We start from the raw sequence: 27,109 nt of genomic DNA on the forward strand, positions 1-27,109 counted from the left end.
TAAATAATCAGGAGTGCTGAAGTGTCTCTGGCTCTCCAGTCAGAGATATTCAGACCGGTGTGTTTTATCATGAACTCTTTTCCAGTGGTTTTTGGTAGGAGTTCTTCTTCTAATGTGATTAGCCATGGAGAAGAAGAAGAAAAAACATGAAATATTCCACACAAGCAGCTCAGGATCGGAATATCAGAGGAAGTCAGCAGCAGATAATGAAAATGAAGATCACTGATGAACTGCTGGAGAGTGAAGCACATTGGAAACAGCCCAGAGCCTCAGGCTGGTGTTCAGAGACCAGCTGATTCCTCAGCCTCCCTTCATTACTGTCAGATAATGACTTCCGTCAGGATGGACATCCACCAACCAACACCAGACGAGCAGACCGTCAGACTGTCCAGCCTGTTTCGAAGGGTCATAGTGAACTGATCAGTCTGGGTGAAACACCACAGAACTTTTACATGTTGCATGAACTTAAGTTTTTAATCGAAATTAAGAAGTGTTCAATCCAGAGTCCAGAAAAAACAAAGGTTCGCAGAGAAAGAAAGTTTTGGAGCAGGACTAATTTCCTGAGAAGAAACAAAGTGACTGGCTGGATGGATTAGAGGTCTGGACTGCAAGAGCTGTTCTCCAATAAAACAAGATTTAAACATTCAAATGTCTTTGAAATCCTCTGATTCCTGATTTCCTCCTGTGACAAAGCGACTGACGAGCTGCAGGTTCAAGTTCCTACTCTGCTACTCTAACCAAACAAAGTAATCCGGATACTTTAAGACTTACCTGCAATGCGTGAGCCTCACTCTTCAGTCCGTGTGTGTTCACTGCTCTGTATAACCACGTGTAGACAGGAAAACCCTTTTAAAATAAAGCCCCCAAAGGAGGAGCTGTCAAAATAAAAGCAGGCGGAGCTTCAACTCCACCCGCCTGTCCAGCTGCTGCGGCTCCGGTCTGCAGAGAACCGATCCGGAGACCGGCCGGCCAGACATCTGCAGTGTGACAGCGCCCCCGTGTGGCCACACAGCACCGCCGCAGCCCGGAGAGTCAGTCCCTTAATCTGTTCAGTTTCTGCTCAATGGGTTAAAAAAGTAAAAAAACAAAACCCAATAAACATCCCCGCCCGGCAGAGCAGAGTGATCCGGAAACGTTTCATTACTGAAACACTCTGTAAAGTCTACAGAAGCTGAAATAACCTCCTGAAGGAAACTGGCTGCTCTGCTGCTGCTGGACTCACCTGTGGTTCAGGCTGCCTCTAGCGGCCCCTGCTGGTAGAAACTGGCATGTTTTAGAGATCAAACGCTTCTGATCAGCCAATCATCAGGGATAAGAAGAAAGAGTGCGACTGCAGGGAAACACTGGTGTGGGAATGAAGGAGTGTGTGATCTGCTTGAACCGTTCCTCTGGTGTAGAGAGAATGAAAGAAGAGTCGGAGCTGGAGCTGTTCACCAGCTACAGGTTTAATATCTGCTCAACAACAGTAAAAAACAGAGGCAGAGGCTACCAGACAAAAGAAGAGTAGGAAATCCAACATCATCCAACAGGCTCTTTAAAATAATTCATTTGTACAGTATTTACACACACACACACACACACACGCACGCACACAGAGTACATTACAGCTACAGAGTGAGGAGGAGGAGCCTGCTGCGTCCGTCCGCCCCCCCTCCGTCCACAGTGTTCCTTTGAGTCTGCGTGGAGCTGGGACACGTCCGGGCGGAGGTGACGGTGCTGCTCGTCTCAGAGGTCAGTGTGGCCTTCAGTCTGAGGGGGGGTCGCAAAAAAAGCACAGGACCCCCCCGGCTCAGCAGCAGCAGTATCAACCGTCACGGAGCTTCCCCGCCGCCGCCGCCGCCGCCGCCCGGGCCTCACGGCGCCCCGCAGCCAGGCATCAAACACACACAACACCATTGAACTGATGTTTGACACAGAAGCTTCCTCATGTGATCCAGTCACATGACCGAGACGTGGAGGTCAGGGGGTCAGGTGTGCCTGCGGGACAGACAGACCACACGTGATTGGACGAGCCGGCAGAGACAGACAGACACCACCGAGACATCACAACAACATGGAGCACGGCTCGCATCTCCTCCCTCGGCCACTAGGGGCAGAGTGACGAACTGTTCAAACCCGTCACCTCTCCGGGGTCGACGGACTCAGAAAAGGCAAAACAGCTAAAGGTACAATAAACGAGGAAAATAATGATGGAACGGCTTAAGAATCCTGACATGTTGAGAATTTCTTAAAAAAAATCAAATATGGTTGGAAAAAAGCAGTAAAACTGTTTAAAAAGAGGTTAAACGGCTAAAACAGCCAGAATGTCTAAACTGTCAAAAAAAAAAAATAAAATAAATAAAAGCTTAAAAAGAGAAAAAACTTATAATCAGCTACAAAAACAGGTTCAGAATGTAAGAAAAAGCATCATGAGGACAGTGTGTGTGTCTGACCTCTTCTCAGCTGAGTCTGGACTCAGGAACCACCCAGAGGACGGTTCGATTCCGTACCTGTCTCACCTCCGTGCGGGCGGGTACATGGACGGAGAGGACGCCTGCTGACTGGCTACGATGGCAGAGGAGGAGAGACCTGGGGGGACAGGGGGGACGGGGGGACCGGGGGGTTAGTGCTGCACCTTCTCCACCGGCACCGAGGCGGCAGGACGGCGGCGGCAGACTGACCTGAGGCGTAGGACAGGTCGTACTGTCCCGACAGCAGGGGGTAGCCCAGGTGGTGGTGAGACGACAGGATGCGCTGGGAGGGGGAGGACCGCGGCCGGTCGCCGTCCCGGTCCCTCTCCCGGTCCCGCTCTCTCTCCCGGTCCCGGTCCCGGTCTCGGTCCCGCTCGTGCGGCGGCTTGCCGTCCTGGACGGACGGCGACTTGCTCTTGTACTGGCTGGCGTGCTGCTGCAGCAGGTCCAGGGCCTTGGCCTCGCCGGGGGGCTTGACGGTGGGGCTGGACCGGGACGGCTTCTCGCCGTCCTCCCCCGGGGGAACCTTCCCGCCGTACGGGGAGAAGGAGTAGCCGGGCGGGAGGTACGAGCCTGAGGAGAGACGGTCCAACACGTCAGCCGGCCGCAGCTTCCCTCAGCCCCCCCCCGGCCCCCCCGGACCCTACCTGGGTAGTTCTGCATCATGACGGACGGCATGCCCCGGTAGCCCGGGTGTCCCGGCTCGTAGCCCTGGCTGTAGGCGTAGGGCCCGTGCATGTAGGGCATGTAGCCCTGGTGCTGGCCCAGCGAGGACGAGAACTGCATGTGGGGGGGGCGCGCCTCCTTCGCCGGCCCCCGGTGCTCGTCGGGCGGCGGCGGCTGCTGCAGGCGGCCCTCCGGCCCCTCCTTGGCCTCGTCCTTCGGCCGCGGCCGCTCCTCCTTGCCTTTCTTGTCCCGCTCCCGCTCGTCCTTCCACCGCTCCTCCTCCTGCAGCTTGGGGGCTTCTGGGTATTTGCTGGGGTAGACGTAGGGCCACAGGCGCGAGTCCGCCTCCTGCTGGACAGGGAAGGAAGGGTCGGAGCTGTATGAGTGAGTTCTGATGATCAGGGACCGATCGATCAACAGTGTAGGGGAAAGAAGTACAGAAGTGAAGGATTTTTCAAAATAAAAGTCAATGCAGACAAATGGAAATTTAAATGCAGATTTTCAAAGTAAAACTTCTACTCTGTTCTCCCTACAGGGTAAACACGTACCTGCCGGTACCACATGGCGGGGTCGACGCCTGCCGGCCGGCCTGGCTCCACCCCCAGCTTCCCCTCCTCCTTCCCATGATGCCCGGCTTCACTCAGCTTGATCTTCAGGCCCTCGGGCTGCGGGCCGGGCGGGGCCTTGGCGTCCTCGCTCTTGGCCATGATGACCGACTTGGTCTGCTCGGAGGCCGGCGGGGGGTCTTTGGGCTTGGCGGGGGCGGGGCCTCCTTTGGCTCCCAGGTCTGTGAGGCTGGGGGCCCGGGACAGGGTGGGGGGCACCGACGCCTTCTGCTTCCAGTCCTCCTTGCCCCCGCAGTCCCGCTCCTTGGCCTCGGCCTTCTTGTCGGCCTGCCGCTGCCGCTCCTCGCACTGCTGGCGGTAGGCGGGGCTGGAGGCCAGCAGGTGGGCGTGGTAGGCCTGGTCGGGGGAGTAGGAGTAGGGGGGGGGCACGTAGTACTGGTTGTAGTAGAGCGGCTGGGCGTACATGTTGGAGCGCTGCTGGATGACGGACGGCTGCTGGGGGCCGGGCTCCGCCTTCCTCTCCTCCTGAGGCTCCGCCTTCACCTTGCCCTCCTCGCCCACCTCCAGCTCCTCCTCCTTCTTCACCTTCAGCGGCGCCCCCTCCAGGTGGGGCGGCGCCGCGGGGGCCACGCCGGGGCTGGGGTTGGGGAAGCTGGGGGAGTAGTAGGAGTCGTAGTTGGGGTAGTAGGGCGACTCCTTGCTGGGGGCCTGGGGGGGGAACAGGGCCTTCTTGGCCCCTTCCCGGGGGCCCTGGTCGGGCTCCGTCTTGACCTTCACCCCCTCCGCCTTGCCCTCGCCGTCCTCCCCGGCGTCGGAGATGTCGGAGTAGGCGGGGCTGCCGGTCTTGACGGAGGTGTTGTCGGCGCCGTTCTGGGTGAGGTGGTGGGGGCCGGCCTCCATCCTGCTGGCCACGCCGATGGACGGGCTGGGCGCGTTGTCCGAGAAGCTGTACACCTTGTCCGCCTCCGCTTTGATGCTGGCCAGCCGGCTCTGGTGGGCTTCCGTGGAGCCGTTGAGCAGAGCGTCGGACGCCTCGGAGTAGGGGCTCTTCCCCTCCTCCGGCCGCCCCCCCTTGGCCACGGCCTTGGGACTGTCCGCCTCCTTCCCGCCTTCCCTCTTCTTCTTGTCTTTCTTCTTCTTGTCCTTGGCCAGGGTGGGGCTGGAGGCGGGGTCGGACGGCGGCGGCGGTTTGGACTGGACGCTCTTCAGCTGGGGGCTCTTGGGGACGGACTGCACCACTGAGCCCAGCGCGGGGGAGGACGCCTGCAGGGAGTACGGCGAGGGGACCCCCGGCGCGGCGTGGGTCCCGGTGCGGGCCGGCTTCATGCCTTTCTGGGCCGGCTTGTCAGATTTGGCCCCGCCCCCCGGCTTCTTGGCCTTCCTGTCGTCCATCCCGTCGTTGCTGGCCTCGTCGGTCAGACACGCCCCATCCTCGCCGCCGTCCGTCACCTCGGGGTCGGCCTCCGCCGCCTTCTTCTTTCCCTTCGACGCCGCCTTGCCGGACGAGGGGGAGGGGGCGTCGAAGCCGCGGCCCTTGGGCGTGGCGGAGCGGGCCGGGGAGATGGCGGCGCCGTTGCAGGAGTTGGGGTCGAGGTGCAGGGCGGGCTCGTCCCCGTACTCGCTGTCCCCGTCCTGGTCCAGGCGCACGTCCTGGTCGTTGTGGGCGCGGGCCTGATGGTACTTGAGGCCGTTGATATGCTTGTACTTCTTGTTGCAGTTGGGGTGGGGGCAGTCGATGAGCACGGGGGAGGGGCAGGTCCGGTCCAGCTGCGGAGGGGGGAGGGGGTCCGCCTTGCCCCCGGGACCGGGGGCGCCGGCGCCCGTGGAGTTTGTTCTCATGCGTTTGGAGGCCTTGGTGTCCTCGGAGCTGGAGGTGGGCTCCATGTCGGAGGCGGGCTTGGTCTTCCTCTTGGCCGAGGACGGGCTGGCCTTGGCGTCCTCGGCGTAGCCGGCCGTCTGGCTGCCCCGCCGCCCCTTGCTGTTGGCGGCGGCGCCTCGCGTCTTGCTGCTGCTGCCGCCCTTGCTGTCGGAGGAGTTGCTGTTGTCGTTCAGCGGCGTGTTGCCGCTCGGACGCATCCTCTTCCCCCGGCCGCGGCCGCTCCGCATCTCCACGTCGCTGGTGGGAGACTCGCAGAACCTGGAGACACAAACGCACTCAGAGACGCCGACCTCGGAACACACACAGGCGGCAGACATGGAAAGAGCTCCGAGACACTCCAGGCTTCTGGGCGGGTTCACACCCCTGTCCTCCGGTCACTGCACAGCTCGGACCGGATCTTCCCTGATCAGAGAACACTGGGCGCCTGAAACACCCCAGATGAGTGTGTGGCGACTGCATCTACCTTGGCGGAGCCCAGTCGTGTCTGGTACAGTCCAGCAGGGTTCCCACGTACGTCTTGTTCCTCCAGGTGACGTTCACCACCAGCATCCCTACAGAGACACAGGAGGGCATCATTTCAGCCCCACTGGAGCAGCGGTTCCACACGCTCTCGCGGCCCGGACGGGTTTTCATCGTAGTTCCTCCATGAACCAGCAGGACGGAGTGTCAACACGCCCAACCAGGGCTCAAAGAAGCACCACAACAAAACTGATGGAGATAAGCGCAGGAAAGAAGACTGGTCCACAGACTAGTCTAGTACCGGTACTGGTACTGGTCCAGAATGTGGTACTGGTACGGTCTGAGGTGAGAGATCAACTGTGCGGCCGCTGAATCGGACCTGGTTGTGGTTTCATGACTGTTAAAGTTCCTCAAAGCGTTGGAGCTCTGCTCCCTGCATCTCATCTCTATGAATTCAACAAAATTCAACTTTACCTACATCATTACCTACCCAGCATGCACTGCGGTGCAGGAAGAAGACTGACGGATCTGCCGGCCCTGCAGAGGCTGCAGCAGGCTGATGCACCGATCCTTAAAACCAATACTTTTAACTCAAAAAGCTGTACAGAAGTAAACAATGGTATTTTTCCAAGGCTTTGATATATTCTAATAACCATTTGAAATATGGTCTTATTTCGGGGAGACTTGATCGACTAAGACACGCATCAGCTGGCTTGTCTTTTCAGACCCTCTCCTCTGCACCTTGTGTTCAAACCCCTGGTGTGTTGCGTGTGTGTTGTGTGTGTGCGCCCACTGCTCTCACCGTCCTCGGTCTCCTGCCACACGATGCCCTCCAGGTTGACGCTGGTGCCTGGCTCGCAGGGCCCCAGGCACTCCGGCTCGGTGGCCAGCGCGGCGTCGGCCGTGTTGACCGCCACCGAGCGCGTGCGGACCATGATCTGCTCGCAGGGGGACGAGATGTCGCCGCTGTTGACCACGGGGCCGAGGAGGTGGAGGGGGGGAGGGGCGGGGGTGGAGACCGGAGACTCCATCTGGGGGGAGGAGCAGAGGACACGGTCACCGTCACGCCATCGACAGATACACAGGATGGCGTGTCCACACACACCGACGACTGACATACACTTCCTGCTGTTGGGCTGGTCATGTGACTTTTGTCAACATCAAAAAGCAGCACCTCACACCATCTTCACGTGGGTTGTTTGGAGGTTCCAGTTAGACTGTGTGTGTTATTGTGTGGCCCGTAATGAGACAGCAGACGTCACAAACACAGCCAGCTCGCCGTTTTTCTGCGTGGGATTACGGCCGAGTCTGATCCGAAGGAGGACTTCCTGTCTGGACTAGAGGTATGAAACGTTTACCAGGTTTTCTCCACGACTAACCGGGACTTCTAACCGCCGTGTATCCGGTTACAAGGCAGACATTTATAACGCTTTTCTATCACGGTTGCGCTAAATAACCACTAGAGGGCTCCGTCTCCATTCAAATACCTCAAAGAATTAAATCAAAGCCATTCCAGTAGTTATGTTGACTACGTGTTTCGTCACATTTCTTCCATTAAATCCCTCATGCTAGCCTGTGGACCTCTCGTAGCTAGCGAGCTAGCGCCGATGGCAGCAGCGTCCATCCCTCCAGCTCGCTGGGTGTTTCCATGGCAGCTGGTCTCTGCTGCTGTAAACCAGCTCAGCCTGACACAGCCTCCACCCTGCACTGCTTCCACTGCCACAGCGCTCCGCTTGCTGTCAGCCGCCATGGCGAATCTGAGTCGCCCTGAAGTGACGAGACGCTGGCTGCGGGTTTGTCTGCTCCATCCGTCCCCTGTGGATCACGGCAGTAGAGGGAACGTTAAGCGCTCAGTGAGCTCATGTCACTATCGGAAGCTTTCAGGAAACATCATCACCCTGTAAATATACTGTATATACTGGTGAGTAGGACAATTGGCATGTTGACAGTTATTGATCCGTTATTGGTTCACCTGTTCACCTGTGTAGACGCCGACACCCCTAATGAGGAAATGTTCAAGCTGCTGTGAACAGTTTATCACAACGGCCAGCTGAGGGAGACAGTCAGCAAGCTGGACTCAGTCTGGTCCATCCGTGTGCAGTGTGAAGGCTGAGTCCGGCCAGCATGCTCCCAAGGTTTGATAGACTGCAGGAAGAAGTTCAGTGCCTTGCTTAAGGACCATTTGAGATGGGGAATTGAACCAACAACGCTCCGACTGGGAGAGGACCACTGTCGGCGGTCGCCCCTTAACATCAAGCTGTGAGGTCTCTGCTTCCAGCCTCCACAAGCTCCCCCTGCGGGAATCGAACACACCTCTGTCTGGGCCAACACACCGCTGAGAACTCGCTTCCTGCTCAAAACCCACCGACACAGAACTGAGAAACCAGCTGAGATCATGGTCACTGCCAGCCGGCACCTGGCACCCGGCACCCGGTACCCGGCACCCAGCACGGGAGAGGGGGCCCAGGTGAGTCCGACCGGCAGCGCCCACGAGGCTCAGACACCTGGTGGTTCTAGACGCCGTTTCTGGATCCTTGCTTTGAGTTCCTAACAGCGGCCCCCTCGATGTGGTTCAGGTTCCTCACCCCTGATCCAGGTCATGACAGACAGTTCTGGTGGAACCAGAGTTTGTAAACACGGCCTTCACCTCGCCCAGAGGTTTGTCGTGAGGAGAAAAGTGTTTCACACCTTTTCCTCATGGCTCTCTCCTGACCTGAACACTCCTGGAGCTGCTGGCACGATGCATCTGAGGCCCACGGTCCATTCTGGTCCCACATGGAGTCTGACTGGAATCCAGGGTCAACCTGGCCCAGATTAGAATCCTGGAGAGAGTCCACTATATTCCAGATGCTCCTCTGCTAGCCCAAACTGGAATCCCAGCGCTATAATCTATGAATTATAGGATGTGTTGTTTTAATTTGGTGCTAACTGGACATGTTTGCATAATTTTTACATACAACGCTAGAACCATCGACGGTTTACAGAGTGAAGATCTCAGTGATTAGGTGTAAATGAGCAGACCGGGTCCAGGTCTGCCACCTCTGCCTCCCAGTGCCGGGCCGGGGGAGCTGCTGTAGCCAGCAGGACTGCAGCGCTCCACCCAGAGTCATGTGACCGACCCGGGCTGCCAGGACACTGGAGGGGAACTCCTCCAGGTTCTACTTGTTGATGAATTGTGTTCTAATCTATATTGAAAACATTCATATTGCTCTCTTTTTTGGGGGGTGGACCACTTTCCCTGTGCATAATATTTGCAATGTATGGATTTCTGCTCTGATTTGATTCAGCATTTCTTTCATTGTAAGAGTTATATTTTATAATGATTTTGACCCTGATTTGATCCAGTTGATTACAGTTATAATCAAAATATTTCATTCCAAGATTCAAAGAAATTACTGTCATTTAAATTTTTCTAAATGTAATTAACCCTCAAATGAAAATAAGACAGATTATAACACGAGGACTCCAGTCTGAGCCAGCAGACAGGCCATTCGGACTGACTGTAATCTGGTTGGGCCACAATCCCAGTTCCTTTAGAGATTCCATTCAAGGCCGAACTACAACCTGTCCAATCCTTCCTGGACCGGCCCAGAATGAACTGCAACCTGGGCCTCGACATACACACCCAGAGACACACACCTCTGGCTCCTCCTCAGGTCTCATCCGCTCTGCGTGGTAAAGACCAGCGATGGCGCCCAGCGATGGCGCCCAGCGATGGCGCCCAGCGAGCCCATTACCTGACAACCTCTGTACACCTTCCCTCTCAGCACAGGGACTGGTTAATGTGTCACCAGCTGCCTCAGCCTGGGTGATGGCTTGACATTCGACCCATGCTTCAGGAAGTCAGCAGGGTCTGTTCGGTCTCAACACAGCTTACGCAATCCACTGTTCAATAATGGTCAATAAGTCAAGGATCTCAAGAATCCAGTCAGCATTCTCCTTGTGGGTCTGCATTCACAGCAGCAGACTTCTTACAGCAAACTGAAGCTTGTCCAGCTAACCGGATCAGTCTGAGTGGCGTTGGGGAGAGGAGAGGACCTCCGGCTGGATGGACCACTGACAGCTGGTCTCTCTAACAGGGCTTGCCGTTTACCCCAAACTCCAAACACCTGGAGGTGGCTGTGACTGGAGCCAGTTTTTACAGTTTCGTGAAGGTTTTTTGACATGTTTTATGCCCCTCATCTTTACGTAGCGGACGGCCATCTTGCACAGCAGGGGTGCTTATATATGTTGAGAAGCAGAAGAGGAATGGTACGGTCCACGGAAACATCCCGGCCAGTCAGTGTTTAGCGATACAGAACATGTTGATACCAGGAACATCACACACTTGCAATACAGATGAAAATAAAAACGGTTGCCATACAGGAGAAGTGATGCGTGTCGTGTGGCGCCCGCGGGTTCGCCACCTACCTTTTCCCCACTGACCACCTTCTTCAGGTTCCGGCAGTCGGAGCTCTCCACCTCCTCCTGCTCCGTCGCCATGGTGACGGCCTGGCCCATGGCCGCCGAGTCCAGCGCCATATTCCCCAGCTGCTCCATGGAGGCTAGCTCCGGGTTCTGCTGGCCCTCGAAGGGGCCGCTGCGAGGGGCTCCCAGAGGCAGGCCCGTGGCCCCCGGCTCCTTCTCGGTGTTCACTGCTCCGGGGGCCACAGCCTCTATCTTATCTTTTTTTGATTTCCCAGAAAGCCCGTCTTTGTCCTTTTTCACAGGAGGGAGTATCCGGGAAGGTTTACTGGACTTGTCCGTCCCCTTGGTGGGGGTGGAGTTGGGGTTCTGCGGGGGCAGGTCCACAGGGGCCCGACACTGAACCTCCTTTTTAGTTCCATCTGAGACCAGCGCCTTGACACTCTCCTTAGAGTTTTTACTCCTCTTGGATTTGGATTTGCTCTCTTTGCCCTGCGTGGCGGCCACAGGACTAACGAACTTGATATTGTCGGGTAAAGCAGCCACGGCGCTGGGGGGGGCGGCCATCCCCCCTCCCTCCTTACTGCTTGACATCTCGAGTTTGTCCTTCTCTAGGTCGGCGTCCAGGTCGATGATCAGATTGCCAACACCGATATCCCACTCATCACCGCTGTCGTACGTGTCCACCGCGTTGGAGTCCACACCTTTCCCGCCTGCAGGGCCGCTGCTGAGGGACATCTTAGTAGGAGCGTCCCGGAGCGCCACAGGAGGGCCACAGGAGGGCCGTGCTCCTCCCCGCCGCAGGACGCCTCCTCAGGGCCGGACCCCACGACTCCTCCCGGCTCCCCACATCGCCACCTGCGCACAGAACAAAGTCCAGGTTAGCTCTGCTCCACGTGAGAGCGGCCGCTGCCACGAAAGAATCAAGAATCCCTCCCTGACAGGACAGGAAGCTACGACTTTAACTGATGCTCATCGGTTCATTGTGGAAATGGAGAGTGAAATCAGCAGATCAGTGGTGGGAGAGCCCTACCAGTGAAAAATAATGTATTCACAGTGCTGTGTGTGTGTGTGTGTGTGTGTGTATCAAACTTTTCAGCTGAATTCATTTTCCAGCCACTGTAGCATCTACACTGTTTGCTTCAAAGGAATGTTTCTCCAGTGACAGGAAACATGGGGATGATTTTAATTGTCTTTATAGTAGATTTCTCACTTATTCTACCTCGATGCATCATAGAGAGTCAGTGTTGCTTCACTGTCGACAGCACAAAGTCAGTCTGATAGTTATTTCGTGGCGCGCAGTCGCTGCCACTGCTGATCAGCAGCAGTCCTCACCCTGACCGCCGGCGTCTGCAGCCGGTATGTCTGACAGCGTCCTACAGGCGTCCGCCATCACAGAGCAGATCTGTGCCTTTCCAGTGAAGCATGCAGCCGAGCCTCATAACTTGTGCCGTGAAGTCGTACTGATGAGGATTTACTGCGGATCGCTGCGAGGCGTCGTGCTGCCGGCGCTCGGCCGCGGGCGACGGGAGGGACGCCGTGCGTCCTGAACCGCGGCCCGCTTTAAGCCACTTATCACATGAATGGAGCGGCGTGACCCGCTCACCTCGCCTGACAATACGGCGCTGTGAGTGGAGTCATGGGAGCAGACGTGAATGCTAACGGCCTCCAGCCTGACTCCTCGCCACACTGCTGCTGATTTGAAGGAGGATTTATGGTCGGGACGAAATGCGCATCCAACGGTGTCTCAAACCGCTTCTTTCTGCACTTCAGACAGCGGCTGTCTGTTACCCAAACAATCTGTGAAAGAAATGAGCCCACAACTTGCCGGAGGGGCCTTTCTGCTGGGGTCTGCATGTTCTCCCTGTGCCTCAATGGGTTTCCACTCATAGCCCAAACACACACCTGCCAGCAGAGGTGGAGGGTCTCTGGAGCGACGTGTGGACCCCTGAAGCTCTCACTAAATCACCTGGAAATCTCACTTCATCTGCACAGCGGATTCTCCGGACTTGCAGTTCAAACTGGCGAGCCGACCGAGCGGGAGCTCACCACGTCTGCTGCACGCTGTGCAGAAAGGAGTCTGCACGGTCAGCTCTTTGACTCTTTCTGAAACGACAAAAAAACTACAGAAAACTGGAAACCAGCCGAGGCAGAATGGCTAAAAGTCACAACAGTTTGACCTGCTTGACCTGCAGACAGAGCCTGAGACGTCCTGTGGACGTCCCCCGGCCTCCTGCGGGGGACCACTGGAGCAGTGCTCTGTTTGACGGGGTTTTGTCCTCAGGACAGCAGCAGCACGGAGGTCTTGTCATGTTGTTTCTGGACTGATGAACACAGACAACGACTTGGAGAGAGATTTTATTTTTGGCACCACAAAAATGACTAATAGGTCAACTTGGTCATGAGTCTTCGGTGCACATCTGTCAGTGTGTGTGACAGCTCGCTAGCACGGCGGCTCAAGGCTCTGTGTTGCTCAAGGCAACACAGAGCTCATCTTCAGAGCCGAGCGACGAGCAGAGACCTCCAGCTCAACGCACGCTCTGCCACACGACTCCACCTGGAGCTCACGTCTCAAACACTGATGAACTGCAGAGGGCGCTGAGCTTCAGGGAGGGAGCTCAGAGATGATCGCTTCTCAGTCACAAATTAGTGTGGGAGTTACAGCGCTCTGAAATTACCTACAGCTTAATCAGATAATCAGACTTTCCCCTTGGGGAAATTCAACCAGTCCTGTTTCAAGCAGGGACGCAGCAGTCCTCAGTGAAATACCTGCAGACGTGCCGACCCGGGACGGTCTGCTGCCACATCTCCAGGAGAACGCCTTCTCTTTACACACAGAACACCAACTGAACCCAAACCCCAGGTCCAGAGCTGTTGCTCCCCTCATCTCCGGGATCACAGCACTGTCCGGGGTCTCTGCTCAGGGACCCACAGCGGGACTCGAACCTGTGAACCCCCGGCTCCTCGAACCTCCAGGCCGCCACTCAAAAGCAAAAGACTTTCACCATCGCTGTTAATATTTTACTATGAGTTAAAATAATGAAGACTCCTTCTTCAAATGTCCAAAGTAGGTTGAAAAACGAGACGAAGCGTTCTTTAAAAGAAACGAAGAAACCAAACTGCTGCTTCCAGAAGCACTCTGAGCACCAGGCGGCTCTGAACGCCTCACCGTGTGCCGTTTAAAGCCTCCAGACCGTTTTCCTCATGAGTTCTGCTTCCAGGAGGCGTCAAGCTGTGAAATGATCGTTTCCTCCCAGCCTCTGAGGTTTGTTCGACACCACTGATGATTCTCTCAGAGAGGCAGCCGGTTTTCACAGAGAAGCCTTCATTCTGTCACTCCGATGCCAGCTACTAGCACTATGACTGAGATCTGATCATCACATCTACTGGAAATGCTCACTGTCGGCTCCCATCCGCCCAGTCTGACAGGAGAACGCAGCACCATCGCCACTGCAGTGTGCCGACGCTGGCAAAGGCCTCTGGGAGTTAATGGAAGACTTTTGATTGGAAACACTGTGCTGACACCTTGAGTCCTGGAGGCAGTTTTCAAAAAGCGCCGTTTTCACTGACTCCTGAATGAACAGACAGAAATCCACCGAGAACAGCTCATTTGATTTTGAAAATGACCAAATTCACGAGGCCTTTCAGAAGGTTCTTTCTGTCATCCGAGCAGCTGTGAAGCAGGATGGCGAGGCGCTCCAGGTGGGAGCGCGGGCGCCGTCTGGGCTGGCGGCTAGCGCTGGAATACGTCGACTTGTCAAATCCGAGGCTGGTGAGGGTCAGTCTACTGGAACCTCCCTGACAGCTGCAGCCCGTTCAGCGTGACCGACACTGAGGACGAGGACCTGCACTAACACGTGGTGATCACCCACAATGCTTTGGGACTGAGTGAGTGACAGTTGGTTTATGTCAACTACTCAGGTCACAATACAACTTTACGCCGTCCAGACACGCTCCACTAAAGGAAGGTTTGTCAAACACGTCACTTCTCAGAAGCGTCTTCTGCTCGATCTGGTCAGATAACCTTTGCTTCACAGTCCTCTCTCAGTTCTCGCCTTCCTGGGTCCGCCGCCGCTCACCCAAAGTGTTCCCGCGCCCGAGGAAAGCCCGTTTCCACCCAGCAGCGAGCATGCTCGTCTGTCAGCGGGACGGCGAGGGAGCATATGAACAGAACCGCCGTGAAATCCATCTGACAGAGGAGCTTTGATCCCAGCAGCAGCTGATTCAATTAGGCCTGACTGGGATTTCCACTGCTGGAATCAGTGCGTCTTCCCTTTCAGCCAAAACACACACAAAGACGAGACTGCACACCATGGGAGGGGACGCTTGGCTTGCTGATCAATGCGGGTTAGTAAGAGAAGCCAATTAAAAATCTCAGGTTGGTCTCATGTCACTCAAACTGTCAGGCAGCAGTTTGTTCTGCAGAAAACTGAAGTAAAGTCAAAGTTCTGCACGTGCAGCTGCACACTCAGATATTCACATTTCTTACATGATTTTCAGGTGCTGTTCTCCCAAAGTACACAAAAATTCAGATTAACAAAAAAAAAACAACAGTTTGTAAAAGCGGTTTTTGTGCCGAGCCTTCTGCTACATGTATCATGCTACAAAGGCAAAAGCAAAGAACCTGTCTGCAAGATGAACCAAAGGACCGCTGTAGCAGTGTCTCTTCAGTGGCAGCAGTGAGTCCATCCGCTGGTGCAGCGGTGAAACACGCAAGTCTGAGTCCACTGGCTCCTGGTTAACTCGTCCCAACGACCCTGCCAAGTCCTGAAGACTTCGAGTTCCCTGAAGACAGGATGTGAAGGTCAAACCTTCATGCACAAGAGCCTCAAACTCCACCAGAGAGCTGTTGAAAAGTGTGATTAAAGCCATGGCTCCCCACACGAACCCAAAGATGGACGGCTGTTCAAAACAGGGAACCACAGTTCTGTTTGGCTTTGGGTAAAAAAAAAAAAAAAAAAAATCACCAATCAGACAAGCGACCTGCAAAACATGCCGCTGAAGAATGGCTACCAGCTACATGAACACATCGAACCCGTCTGATCAGCCAAAGACAGCATGAAAAACTACTGCGATAAGAGGAGGGAGGTCAGAGCCGTCGGCAGCGTCTCCTCACACTCAGCTCTGAACAAACACTCAACAGCGCAGATGAAACAAAAGAGGGGGAAAAGATGAAAACAAAGGCTTTTTTTTATGAAAACTGTCACGGCCTGAAACATTTATCTCCACAGTTTCACATGGATGTACATGTCTGGTGAATCACAGCTTAGAAATATCCAATCACTTCTATTACACATTAAATATTTTTCTTGAAAACTGAAGAAAATGTCTGACACAAATTTAATGAGTTTCAATGTTATTTAAGATCTTGATTTTCACAAAGATAACTGGCTAACCATGAATGCTTTGTGATGGCCAGTTCCGTTTGGTTTTTCCTGAGCAGGTTGTCACTCTGTGTGTTCTAGACGTTTAACCATGTTTGCAAAGAAAACAAAAATTCGGTTTTGAAAACAGAAGCTGGAGCGTTGAGGACGACACACGGCTGAATGTTTCAGTCCCGACACTCAAACGCTCATCTATTTTCTGAGTTCATGAGAGAGAGGGATGTGTGTTTGGAAGGCTGTACTTCACACCAAGCAGGCTTGACCTTTGGCCCGACGTTGCAGGAATGTTACTGAACGCTGGAAGTGGAGCAGAGCAGCCAATCAGAGGAGCGGCGGCGGCTCAGTGAGCACCTGAGAGGCTGAGGGGCCAGATGGCCGGACGGGAGGGGGGCAGCGCTAATCCTGCTGCTAATATCAAGACTTCAGAGGCCCGGACACACACACACACAGACACACACACACACAGTATTGTGTGAAGGTACTGTCACTGATGCAGCACATTCTAACACTTGAAGACAGCTTCAACCCAAACGGGCCCAGACAGTAACTGATACATTAATGTTGGCATTTTGGGGTTAAAGAAATGAAACTGAAGATCTAAGAGCAGCTGGGACTGAAGAAGGACCCACTTGAGCCATAAACTCTCTGAAGATGAGCAGATGTTTCCTGATTGAGCACAAAATATATGATCCCAGTATTTCCCTGCAAAGAGGGTGAAAGCTGAAAGACGCTGCCTGCTGATCTCTGGGTCCAGTTTTAATCTTCTGAATTGTGCATTTTGGGAAGTTGGTTCAGGATTAATGCAGTGGGCGCCGCGAGTCGGCCGCGCCGCGAGTCGGCCGCGCCGCTCTGGAGGTTCCTCACAGTAAGCAGACTGGACCGGTGTGGTCTTGGAGCTCGGACAGCCTGGCGCGAGCAATCACAAACCACAAGTTCTGCAGTTATTTGAATCAAATGAACATTATGCATTTGGTGCTACAAATATATTTCGTTTTAATCTAGGAGGTCAGTAAGCAAGGAACCTGGAAATTGGCTGTGTTTCCCAAAAGGGAGGAGGCGTCTGCCGCAGCTCCACTGACTCCTCAGGACAACAGAAGCCATGCAGGAGGTTACTGTATTTCTAAAGTCCTGATTATGGAGTTTATGATGCATTTTGACAGAAAAAACTGCTTTTCATGACAGCCTATCATGAAGCCTAACTCTACTTTCTCACAACCAATCACAAACACAGACCTGAGCACGCTTCGTCACCAAGCCCCGCCCCCCTCAAACCACAACAGAGAGCATGTGCCAATGAAGAGGAAGTGAGGAGAGGCAGGAGAGGCAGGAGAGGCAGGAGACTGTCCTTCAAGGTTCCAGGAATTCAGCAGGACGATGTTTCAGCTCTGAAGAAGCTCTGGAGGCTTTAAATGACTCCACCCACAGCCAGACGCCCCGGGTGGCGTGAAGCCCTTCTCCCTCCGTGTAGCTCCTCGCCGGCCGGAGCGCAGCTCTCAGATCCAGTGTGTGTCGAAGCTCCTGACTCTGTTCAGTCTGGATCAGAGCGGAACCGGGACAAGTTACAGGAGGACCGGCGGCCAGACGGAGCGGCGAACCGGGATCACATATTGAGACGAACGGCGGACAGTGTGTGTTTTCTCTCAATACTAACAGATCCACCGCGGCTCTGCTGAAGTGTCCATGAGCTAAGGCAGCGCTGAACCAGTTGAACTATATGGAATGAATTAGGGGTGTGAATCTTTGACCCACAAAATGGTTCGATTCGATCTCAATTCACAGGCTACGATTCGATTCAAGGGCGATTCATAAAAAATATTTAGCGATTCGATTCGATCCGATACAAACTGAGAATTTAATGTAACTCTCAGGCCCTCTGTAACTAAGAGAGAAAAACAGAAATTCAACTTTTGAAGTCAGCTTTTATTTTTTTGTATTCAGAATAAACCAAAACAGACTTCAACAACTGCAGTAATTTCAACAACTTCAAACTCTGCCTGTACTTAAAATACAATCCCAATGAAAAAAACTAAGGTATAAAAAAATAGATTAAAAAATACATTACAAAATAAAATAAATATAATTTATATAAATAAATAAAAATAATATATAAATATAAATAAATTAAATAAAGATAAATATAAATAAAAAGTGGCCCGCGAACAATCATATCTGGCCGACCAGATGATTTTAAGAATCTGATTCACCCCTCATGCACACTGGATGCGGCCCGGCTCCGGTCCGGCTCCGGTCCGGCTCCGGCCCGGCTCCGGCCCGGCTCCGGCTCGGTACACCGCAGCACTGTGATTCACACCGCCTGCGGCGTCTCCGCAGTCAAGCCGGAGGAGGTTGCCAGATCTGTCGTTATCCCCCGTACACAATTTGAAACCCGTTTAACTCAATAGAAAGCAGCCCAAACCGCCGTCTCGGATGAAAATGCACGTGAAAACCGTATCTGTATGATAAAAACACGTCATAAACACATAATCATTTCATCAACCCGTCCAACGTGTTCAAAAAAGACGCCTGATTTGGAACAAACCCGCCCAATCTGTCAACACGGAGCTGCTCCGGTCACAGAGCTGTTTTGAGCCATTTTGGAGTCATTTGGCTTCTCGGCAGTGACGAAATGCAAAACCGTTCATTCTTCTAATGCGTATAATGACTACATCACGTTGTTTGTTCTATATTCTACCAGAAGAAGTAAAAAAATAGAATATTAAGGCAAAAACAAGTGACTTTGCGGAAAGAGCTCGGCAGAGGCTCCGGAGCCGGACCGCAGCCGGACCGCGGCCGGTGTGCATCACAGCATTGATTTTAATGACTACGGATTAGCTGCGGTGTCCGGACCGGAGCCGTTCCGGAGCCGGACCGCATCCAGTGTGCATCAGGGGTCAGGATCCAGCTCCTCCTCAACCACCTTCATTACCTGTGAAACACCTGAAACCCTCTGATTCAGTGAACAACCTGCGGCGCTGTGCAGCACTGTGCTGCGTTCAGGGACACTTCGTAAAAGCGTCCTGCTGCGAAACGTTGTAGTGAGAGGTTAGCTTAGCTGTTAGCCACTGACGAACTAGCTGGATTTGAACGATTGTTTCATGCTTCAGCATCAGTCGACGTGACGCATCTCAACTTCTGAGACGGTGGAGAGAAGATTTAAACTCGAGACAGAACGGGAAAGGTGTTGTTGACGGACAGTTCAGTTCTGAGAGGAAGTGTCTGAGCGGCGTAGCGGCGGCTTGGAGAGAACGAGGGAAACGTTGTTCTGGTGGGTTTAATTTCTGGGTTTAGCGTGGCTGTTTGCTGTTCTGCTTGTTTTATCTTCATCTTGTTGTTCAGTGATCATCGTGTTGCTCTTGGATGCAGCAGGTGACGGTCGCTCAGCTGTGAGGCGTTCAGGTTCCAAAGTCACAATCAGGCTCTTTTCAGATCAGAGATAAAGCAGTAACATGGCGGCGACGTGAGACGCCGTTTTGCGCCGGAGGCAGTGTTTGGGCACAACATGTACTTGAATTTAAAAAACCGATGCGTAGGCATAAATCCGGGCCATCGGACCGTTCTTAATGCATCTGAACCGATCTCGGTGCCGTGGTCCGATCCACTCGGATCTTTTATGTTACAAAAAGATAACGATCCAAAATCGGTTATCGTTACACCCCTAGAATGAATTAATGAATAACTGATTGATGAGTGATTCATGAATTAATGATGGGGAAAGGTTACTGTGCATTTGGTGCGTCAGCACTAGCAGCTAGCGGCTAACGGCTAGCGGCTCCTCCAGGAGCACAACCTGAGGAAACAAACCACAGTGCTGCTGGACTGAAGGGGAGCCAACTTTAACCTGCAGATGTTTGTTCTTGAGTGGTGCATGGTTTGTCTGGTCTTTATCATCAATAACTCTCGATACGTATTCCTGTCGTACGGCCCGAGGCGGCCATTGTGGTGAGACACAGCGGGCGTCTGAAACTTTACAGGTTCACCACGAGCGTTTACACTTTGTCTGTTTCCTCCACCATGATGGCGCCTGCTAAGTGAGCTGCACTCAATTTGTGACCCCATACACTCAACCTGCTTAGTGGGCGTCGCCTTGGGCAGTGGGGCGTTGTCTGGTTGGCTACATGTGCTCCCATGGAGATCAGGAATGGACAGAAACAGTGACAGACACCACCACCACACAACCAGCAGGTGAAAGCCGGAGATGAATAATGGATGAGCTGACTGGGGGGATGTGCTGTGTGGGTGGTTAAAAGCAGCAAACAGGAACAGTGGCGAGTCTCCAGCGCTCAAACCGGCACACCGAGTCCTAATCGGTTTGTGTAAAAGTGACCGAGTGGATTAGTCTGAGGCTCTCTCACACTCTCAGCTGCTTCATTTAAGAGAAAGTAGTGGCATGACCTCTGAACTCTGCCGGTCACTGAGAGCACTCTGCAGCCTCTATTCCCATTTTCCACCCAGAACCACCGGGTTCTGGTTCAGTGCTAGTTCCACTGCTTAGCGGGTTCCAATCCGGCACCCCCTGAGAACCAGTGGCTTGGTAGGAAGCAGTGAGAGCCACGTCACTGATGTCCGAACGTCACTGCATCGCAAGACCAATCACCCAAACCCACTGTGTGGAAAGGCAGAGTCAACGCTAGCAAGCATCCTGCGGCTGGACACATCCTGTCCAGGCTGAACCCTCATCCTTCCTATCGACAGGCTGTCAGGACATGATTTACAACATGGCGGGAAAACGCCAGCTCTGGCCTGACGGCTGTGTGCTGCGGTGAAGCTGCAGCTGAACACTAGACTTTACGCCAGTGGATCTCCCAGTCAGCTTCTCCCCTGGATTTCTACTGAAATCACACACATTTTCACAAATGTACAAAAACAACCTCAAAGTGAAAAGAAAGGACAGTTTCCTCTAGTCTGCTCTGGACTGTAGACCCAGGGCTGTTCTCTGGTGTGCCAGCGGGACAGCCTCCGATCAGCCCCACTGCTCCACAGGGTTTCCAGTCGTTTCCGTCTCTTGGCGGAATTCAAGTGAAGGATTTGCTCTGAGCCTTATCTTGTGGCCGATGTTTTTCTGGAGGAATCGTACTTTTCTGGACCTGAACATGTGGAACCTACTCTATCACAGCTGTGTTAACGGTGTGAAACTCTCCTTAAAACAAAGGCTGACTGAGCACGAGACAGGAGCAGCAGCAGAAGGGAAATGGTGAAACTAGAAGATGCTTGAAAACTCAAGTGGAAACCTGAGTTTACATGCCGAGTGTGAATTAGGTAGTAAAAGTATTGAATCTGACCCACTCAGTCATTAGTGGAAATCAGTGAGCACATTTTCAAACTACACAGATGCATCTATCGCTGCATTATCACCGAGTCATCATGAGCCGTGGAGAGCTGCTGGCCAGCTCAGCGTCAGCAGGGTTAAACTCTACCCTACTGACAGGCTGTTCCACAAGCTCTGGATCTGGGGTAAATCTAGAACCTGGCACCACCGCCTCTGCTGTCTGAGCGAAAAAGCACAAAAACACTGTCATTAATGAAGTGATCTGGTCAAGTATCCCACACTAACCCGTACCAAGTGTCCAGATGTGTCATGCTGGATTGACTGGTCCACTCCTGACGGCGTGCTTTACCACTCCAACAGTTTGGCGTTCACGCCGTCTCTGGCTGACGGCTGCAGGAAGGTTAGGGTTATCCTGCTGGGACACGCTTCCTTCAGAGCAGTGTCCCTCAGAAATCCCGGTATACGGCTGGACTAGCGATGCGTTTCCTCGTAATGCAATAATGACACAACTTCTGATTATATTATATGGGTGGGAAAAGAAATCCACTCACAAAAGTATTGGATTTTTTTATTTAGCAAATTGTAAATCAGTATTTTAGTTCAAAATTTTATTTTTTTTCCACCCAAAAAAACTTTGAATACTTCATTCTATGTTTATGTTTAGAAGCCGGGTTGAAAACTATTTCAGCCACCTCTCAGATATATTAGCTTATAACAGTAATTAAAATGGTTCTTTTTGTATTGTGTTGTTTTGCAGTGTAATATAAACCAGTGTGAGCTGTATTTTAAGAAAGCATGAGGATGGATGATGAGAGAGTAATGACAGAATCATTCAAACTCGTCTTTAACTGGTAATATTGTGGAATTCTGAAAGCAGATGAAAATAATTCCTTGGTTCAGTCTTCACATATGAACATGCTGATATGAACGCTGCTGGAAGTGACAGAGACCCGGATCGATTCTCCTTTTCCCTTTCACTGCTGGGATTGATCCACGTCTCATGTTGGAACTCTGAAGCACCGAACCCTCTGAGAGTGTGTGTGTGTGTGTGTGTGTGTGTGTGTGTGTGTGTGTGGGCTGACAGGTCAGGGGTCGCAGACCCCGGTGTCCTGCAGGTTTCAGCTCTCTCCCTGCTTCAGCAGCCTCCATCTGCTGCTGCCTTCACCAGTAGAGACGCAGCGATGACCCGCCGCTGGACGTTCCAATAACAGAACCTCATCGATACACAAGCCACGCCTCTTCCTCCTTCATTGGATCATTTTCGGTGGATGTTGACCACGAAGAGCTGCAGGTTCGGAGACGCCGTGTCTTTCTCCTTCTGACACTTCACCTGTTCAGCTGCCATCTGATAAATCCCGCCCACGGACAGGTGTGATGGCAGGTGGAGGTAGTGTGTGTTGAGCCCTCAGTGTTCGATTCACACACCTTCGTCCAAAAAGTGTTCTGAAATCTGCTTCAGCAAAAACACAATCAGCATCAACATCAGCGCGTGTGGAAGCAGCAGGGCAGCTGAAAGAGTGCGACCTTAAAGGTCTTCTTCACATGTTTCTCTGGACAAATGAGGGGTTTCATGTGTGGAGGAGCTGCAAGCCTTCCTGATTTCCACAGTGCACAGAAGAGCCGATCACCGTGTCAATATTCAGTGAGGATGAATGATTCCTGATCAGAGTCACTGTGATATGCGACAATATCGGGGTCCAGAGGCTGGACGTGGCGGTCCAGGACACGGCTCGGTCTTTCTGCCGGTATGTTCCTTCATTCTGAGGGTGCGACTGAACAACATGAAAAAAATAACGTGAGCGCAGAACATTTTCCACATGAACTGGAGTGACTCAATGAACGCCACCCAGAAAATCCTGCTCTTGATCCTCTAATAGCACCAAGAATCCTGAGCCATCAAAGCTTTCAACACTGATCCCTTCAAGTATGCTTGAAATAAATAAAAAAATAAAAAAATAAATAAATGAAGTGAGGAAGGAGCAGCACATCTGAGTCCAGCATTTACCAAACAGCACTGTGACTCATGGGCTAATGTCAGTTTAGCTTCATTCCAGCCTCTCTTCCTGTAAGCTCCCTACACACACTCACACATCGCGACAGGCGGCAGGGCCTCGTCTGATTGGTCAGAAACACCGACATGTACGGTGGAGACGTGTGAGTTAGTGGGGAAATGAACCACAGCGGCTGACAGTGACTACAGACGATCACATCAGCAGAACATGCAGCCCGCTGGACTCAGTGGAGGGATGAAGGTTCCACCACGTCCATGGAGGAAGAAGAGTGAGACCGCATGGTGCTGACCTCCAGGACTGAGAGGGCCTGGTAATCCATCCAGACCGGCAGCTGGAGCCACGCTCAGCTCACTGTGGGAACTACTACAGCATTACACTGTAAACACAGCAAAAGACCGATGGAGCGGATGAAGCAAGTTTCAAGGCTCTGCAAACTCAACGGCAGGATGACAAATACGAAAGATGAAGCGATTTGACTAAAACTGTAGTCAGCTCACAGCAGCCCGGCCTGCATATTACCACGATAAATAAACTGAGCAGCCACATCTGAGTGTTGTGGCAAGTTTGAAAATTGCTGAACATTGAGAAACAGTTCAAGGACTGATGACTCTCTGCACAGTGGCCACAATGTGCAATTAATAAGAGTGGGAAGGATTAGACACAATCCACTTTATCTCTGGGATTTGGGGAATTCAGAGGCAGATTCAACGTCTTTAACTGTCACTGTGTTACAGCTGTGGCTCATATTCTGGCTCGAACATGAAGAGAGGAAGGCTGTCATCAGTGGATCCAGAGAACTGTCATCATCTAAACAGAGCTGCTGCTCCCCGAAATCTAATTTTCTTTTACCGTTTTATTATATTATCATCATTATCTAACTTCCAGTAATCAAAGTGGCGTTCAGAACGAAACCAACATCTGCTGCGGATCCACCAACGATCCCATTCTCTCCCCAGTGCCAAGTGTGGGCTGCCATCTGGTGCCTTCACATGTTCACATATTCTCCTGCGTTGATGTGAGATGCTCCTGCCATCGCCACGTGACTGAACCTCAGCACACACTACACACACTGAGGATTCCCTGGACCTTCAAACCCAAAGACAACACGACTCGAAGGTGTGTTTGTTCAACGATTCACGTGGATGCGGTGCTGATGTGACAGAAGAGTCTTTTGGTTTTCAATGAAATGAAGCCATGAAGCTAAATGAGACAGACTGTCAGAGCCCAGAGTACAGCAGGTTACGCCTTCAAACTAGCTGCCGGTGCAACAGTATTAGAATGACATAATTCCCTTCATTTCACCCAACTAGTCGTGATTTCAGTTTTGTCTCGGTCAGCAGGTTAATTAAATAGTCACCAGGAAAATTAAGCGGTCAGTCATGATTAATTTAACACACCCGAAAAACAGCAGATAGTCAATACCAGCAGCCTGAAGCTGTTTAAAGGAAGTAAAAACACGCTGTGAAGCTGGCTGAAGGACTTCAGAGTCGGGGAGTGAAAACATGAGGCCCCTCAGGCCAAAACTGAGCCGCCTCAGGGTCAAATCCAACCAGGATGACATGAGAGGGTGTTCAAATGAGCAGAACATGTACTACATGTTTACTGTCGGTAACTGATTCCATGTGGACTGCAGTGTTTTAGTGAGCGGAGCAAAACCAAGTTCCCTCTGGGACGAAGAGAGGATGTCCTACTCAGTAAACGTGCATTACTGCGACTGGGATATGAGCTTTGTGAGTTTTTTCTCTTTGGAGCCAGTTTCAACCAAGTTGACTGTGTTTGTTGACTTTGTCGTTTTCCTTGCGTTTGGTGCTTCTGACTTACTTCCAGGTCAAATACGATCCACTGTGAACACAGTGAGGTTCAGCAGGCCTCCGTCTGACTGACACAGGAGTGATGAGTCCTGCAGACACTGATACAATGAGAAATCTACAATATATGGAGCAGCTCTCCTAAATCCTGCCTGACTGATTGAGAATTCACCTGGTGTTTATGGAAAGACCTCTGAGTCCACATTAACTCCATGAATCAAACTGCCCCCCCGGTGTTCACGTGCAGGTGTAATAATGGCTCATGAATGGTGTCCAGGCTGGAGGTGAAACACACCTCAACACACCTTGACAGAGCCTTCTGAAGGCATTTAAACTGGCCGGCTGCAGGCCTGCAGCCCCCTGCCAACGTTATGCAATCTAACTCAACGGCATACACACGTTCTTTAGTGTGATCACATGCAGTCTGTTTAGCAGAGTATGATGGGAGACAGAGACTTGTTCCAAACCAGGCTTATTGTGGGATTCTGCTTTAGCTTTAGCAGCTAGCTACATCTTTTAGCTACATAACGAGGGAAATAAACGCTCAAAAATGCCACCGTTCCTTGAGTTTGTGAGGATATTTACAAAAAGCACGTTCACATAAGTCGTGACGGTTGTTACCCCGCGCCTTGGTGCGTTCTAATGCGCCTTTTTGTTTGTTTTTCGTTGTAAGCGGAGGCTGCTGAGCTAACTTTGACACTGTTAGCCTCGTTAACCGTCCAGCTCGCTGTGACCGCCGCCTCGGCCTAGGCTCGCTGTTTGCTAACACGAACCCGATGAGCACGTCGGTAACACCTCAACACATCTTCAGCTCAGCAATACCCGTGCGGGGCGCACAGGACGAAAGTAACGTGACCGAAGAAGTGCGGTGAAAGCGCAGGTATTCTGCACAACCCTGTGCAGGCAACCGAGAAGGCCCGCCTGGGCCCGCTACACGGCTAACGAGTTCCATTATCGGACACAGGCTGCACAAACTCAGCCGCTGTGTATTCCGTAATCTCCGTTAAACTTTAGCATTCATCGCCGCTTTCACCGATGATAATTTAACGGTGGCATCAAATGCGCAAAGCCAGATACAAATAGCTCAAATCGATAATCTAGGTCCAAACACAGCGTCCCGTTTGTCGTGAGATGGACAATTAGCGATGCGGCGCTGTCGACCTTTCCATTATCGGACAGGTTGTTTGAAGTCTCCACTGACACACTGGCTGTCATGCAAATGTACACCATCAGATCCTCCGAATACAGCAATATTTCAATAAAATGGTGCTTTTGGGTGACATATTGTTTGATATTGTCCTTTCTAAAATGCTACAATAGCTTGAAGATGTGCTTCAGCGTCGCTGCAAACAGCCTAAATATGGAGCAGAGTGGCTGTGGAGCTGGGCTCACACAAACGCTGCTACAGCTCGACTGACACATATTAGAGAACAGAAACACCAGAGCGGCGGACGAGACAGGGGATTTACACACAAGGCAGGAAAAACGCAAACAAGCGGGTCAGACGGGGACGTGTCCGATGATGGACGTCTGCCCCTTAGCTGCCCGGTCTCCCAAGACAAAGACAACAGCTAGCCTGCTGAGCTAACCCCCGGGACAGCTAGCAGGCGATCCCGCGTTTCCCACCACGAGAGGCGGCTTCAGCACGATCACTCACCCCGCTAGGAATCCCGGTCCGCTCACAGATCATGTACACTCCATAGGCTCCGGTAATCCGCCAGGAAAACAACGAAGACAGGCTCCCAAACCGGCGGATGGAACGGCGCACCAGTCAACGTGCTCTACTTCACTGGACCGCAGCCATCACACGGTCACATCCCGGAGAGCGGTGCGGGGCGGCGGGGAGCGCAGCGGCGGCATGCGGGCCTCACTTCCCGGGGCTGGACGGGGCTCCCGACACTTCCATGACCGCAGGAGGTATTCCGACAGGCTCCAGGGCAGCGCTTTTCCCCGGAGCAGACGAACAGATAGCAACAGACAGACAAACACCACCGCGGGGGTAAATGGCTGTTAGGTACAATGCAACCAAAACCCGGAACGCTGGATCAGGGAGGAACTGGACCTGGACTGAGGAGCAGCTGGATCAGAGAGGATCTGGACCTGGACTGAGGGGCAACTGGATCAGAGAGGAACTGGACCTGGACTGAGGAGCAGCTGGATCAGAGAGGAACTGGACCTGGACTGAGGAGCAGCTGGATCAGAGAGGATCTGGACC

The 27,109-nt window shown here is 52.7% G+C and overlaps 1 protein-coding gene across 2 annotated transcripts; it reads right to left on the reverse strand.

Moving 5' to 3' along the window:
• Positions 1–1,427: 1,427 nt before the first annotated feature.
• On the reverse strand, positions 1,428–26,940 carry znf609a (zinc finger protein 609a). 2 transcript variants are annotated; one of them, XM_030096547.1, is made up of 9 exons: positions 26,552–26,940; positions 10,431–11,282; positions 6,823–7,051; positions 6,025–6,112; positions 3,665–5,819; positions 3,098–3,467; positions 2,661–3,023; positions 2,490–2,568; positions 1,428–1,977 (listed from the first exon to the last, which is right to left on the reverse strand). In XM_030096547.1, exons 2-8 carry the CDS (start codon positions 11,160–11,162, stop codon positions 2,495–2,497), a joined length of 4,011 nt encoding a protein of 1,336 aa, XP_029952407.1. In that variant the 5' UTR covers positions 11,163–11,282; positions 26,552–26,940; the 3' UTR covers positions 1,428–1,977; positions 2,490–2,494. The 2 variants fall into 2 exon arrangements, with proteins under 2 accessions (XP_029952407.1, XP_029952408.1); XM_030096548.1 differs by having other exon boundaries at positions 3,098–3,464; positions 26,552–26,939.
• Between the last annotated feature and the right edge of the window lie 169 nt (positions 26,941–27,109).

The sequence above is a fragment of the Salarias fasciatus genome, chromosome 7 (genome assembly GCF_902148845.1).
Source record: "Salarias fasciatus chromosome 7, fSalaFa1.1, whole genome shotgun sequence".
Lineage (NCBI taxonomy): Eukaryota > Metazoa > Chordata > Actinopteri > Blenniiformes > Blenniidae > Salarias > Salarias fasciatus.

Excerpts from the sequence above, each read along its gene's own strand:
- znf609a (XM_030096547.1), bottom strand. The coding sequence starts at position 11,162 with ATGTCCCTCAGCAGCGGCCCTGCAGGCGGGAAAGGTGTGGACTCCAAC. Across the intron at positions 3,468-3,664 it reads CCGCCATGTGGTACCGGCAG|CAGGAGGCGGACTCGCGCCT; the intron begins GTACGTGTTTAC and ends TTCCCTGTCCAG. Across the intron at positions 2,569-2,660 it reads CGACCTGTCCTACGCCTCAG|GTCTCTCCTCCTCTGCCATC; the intron begins GTCAGTCTGCCG and ends CTGTCCCCCCAG.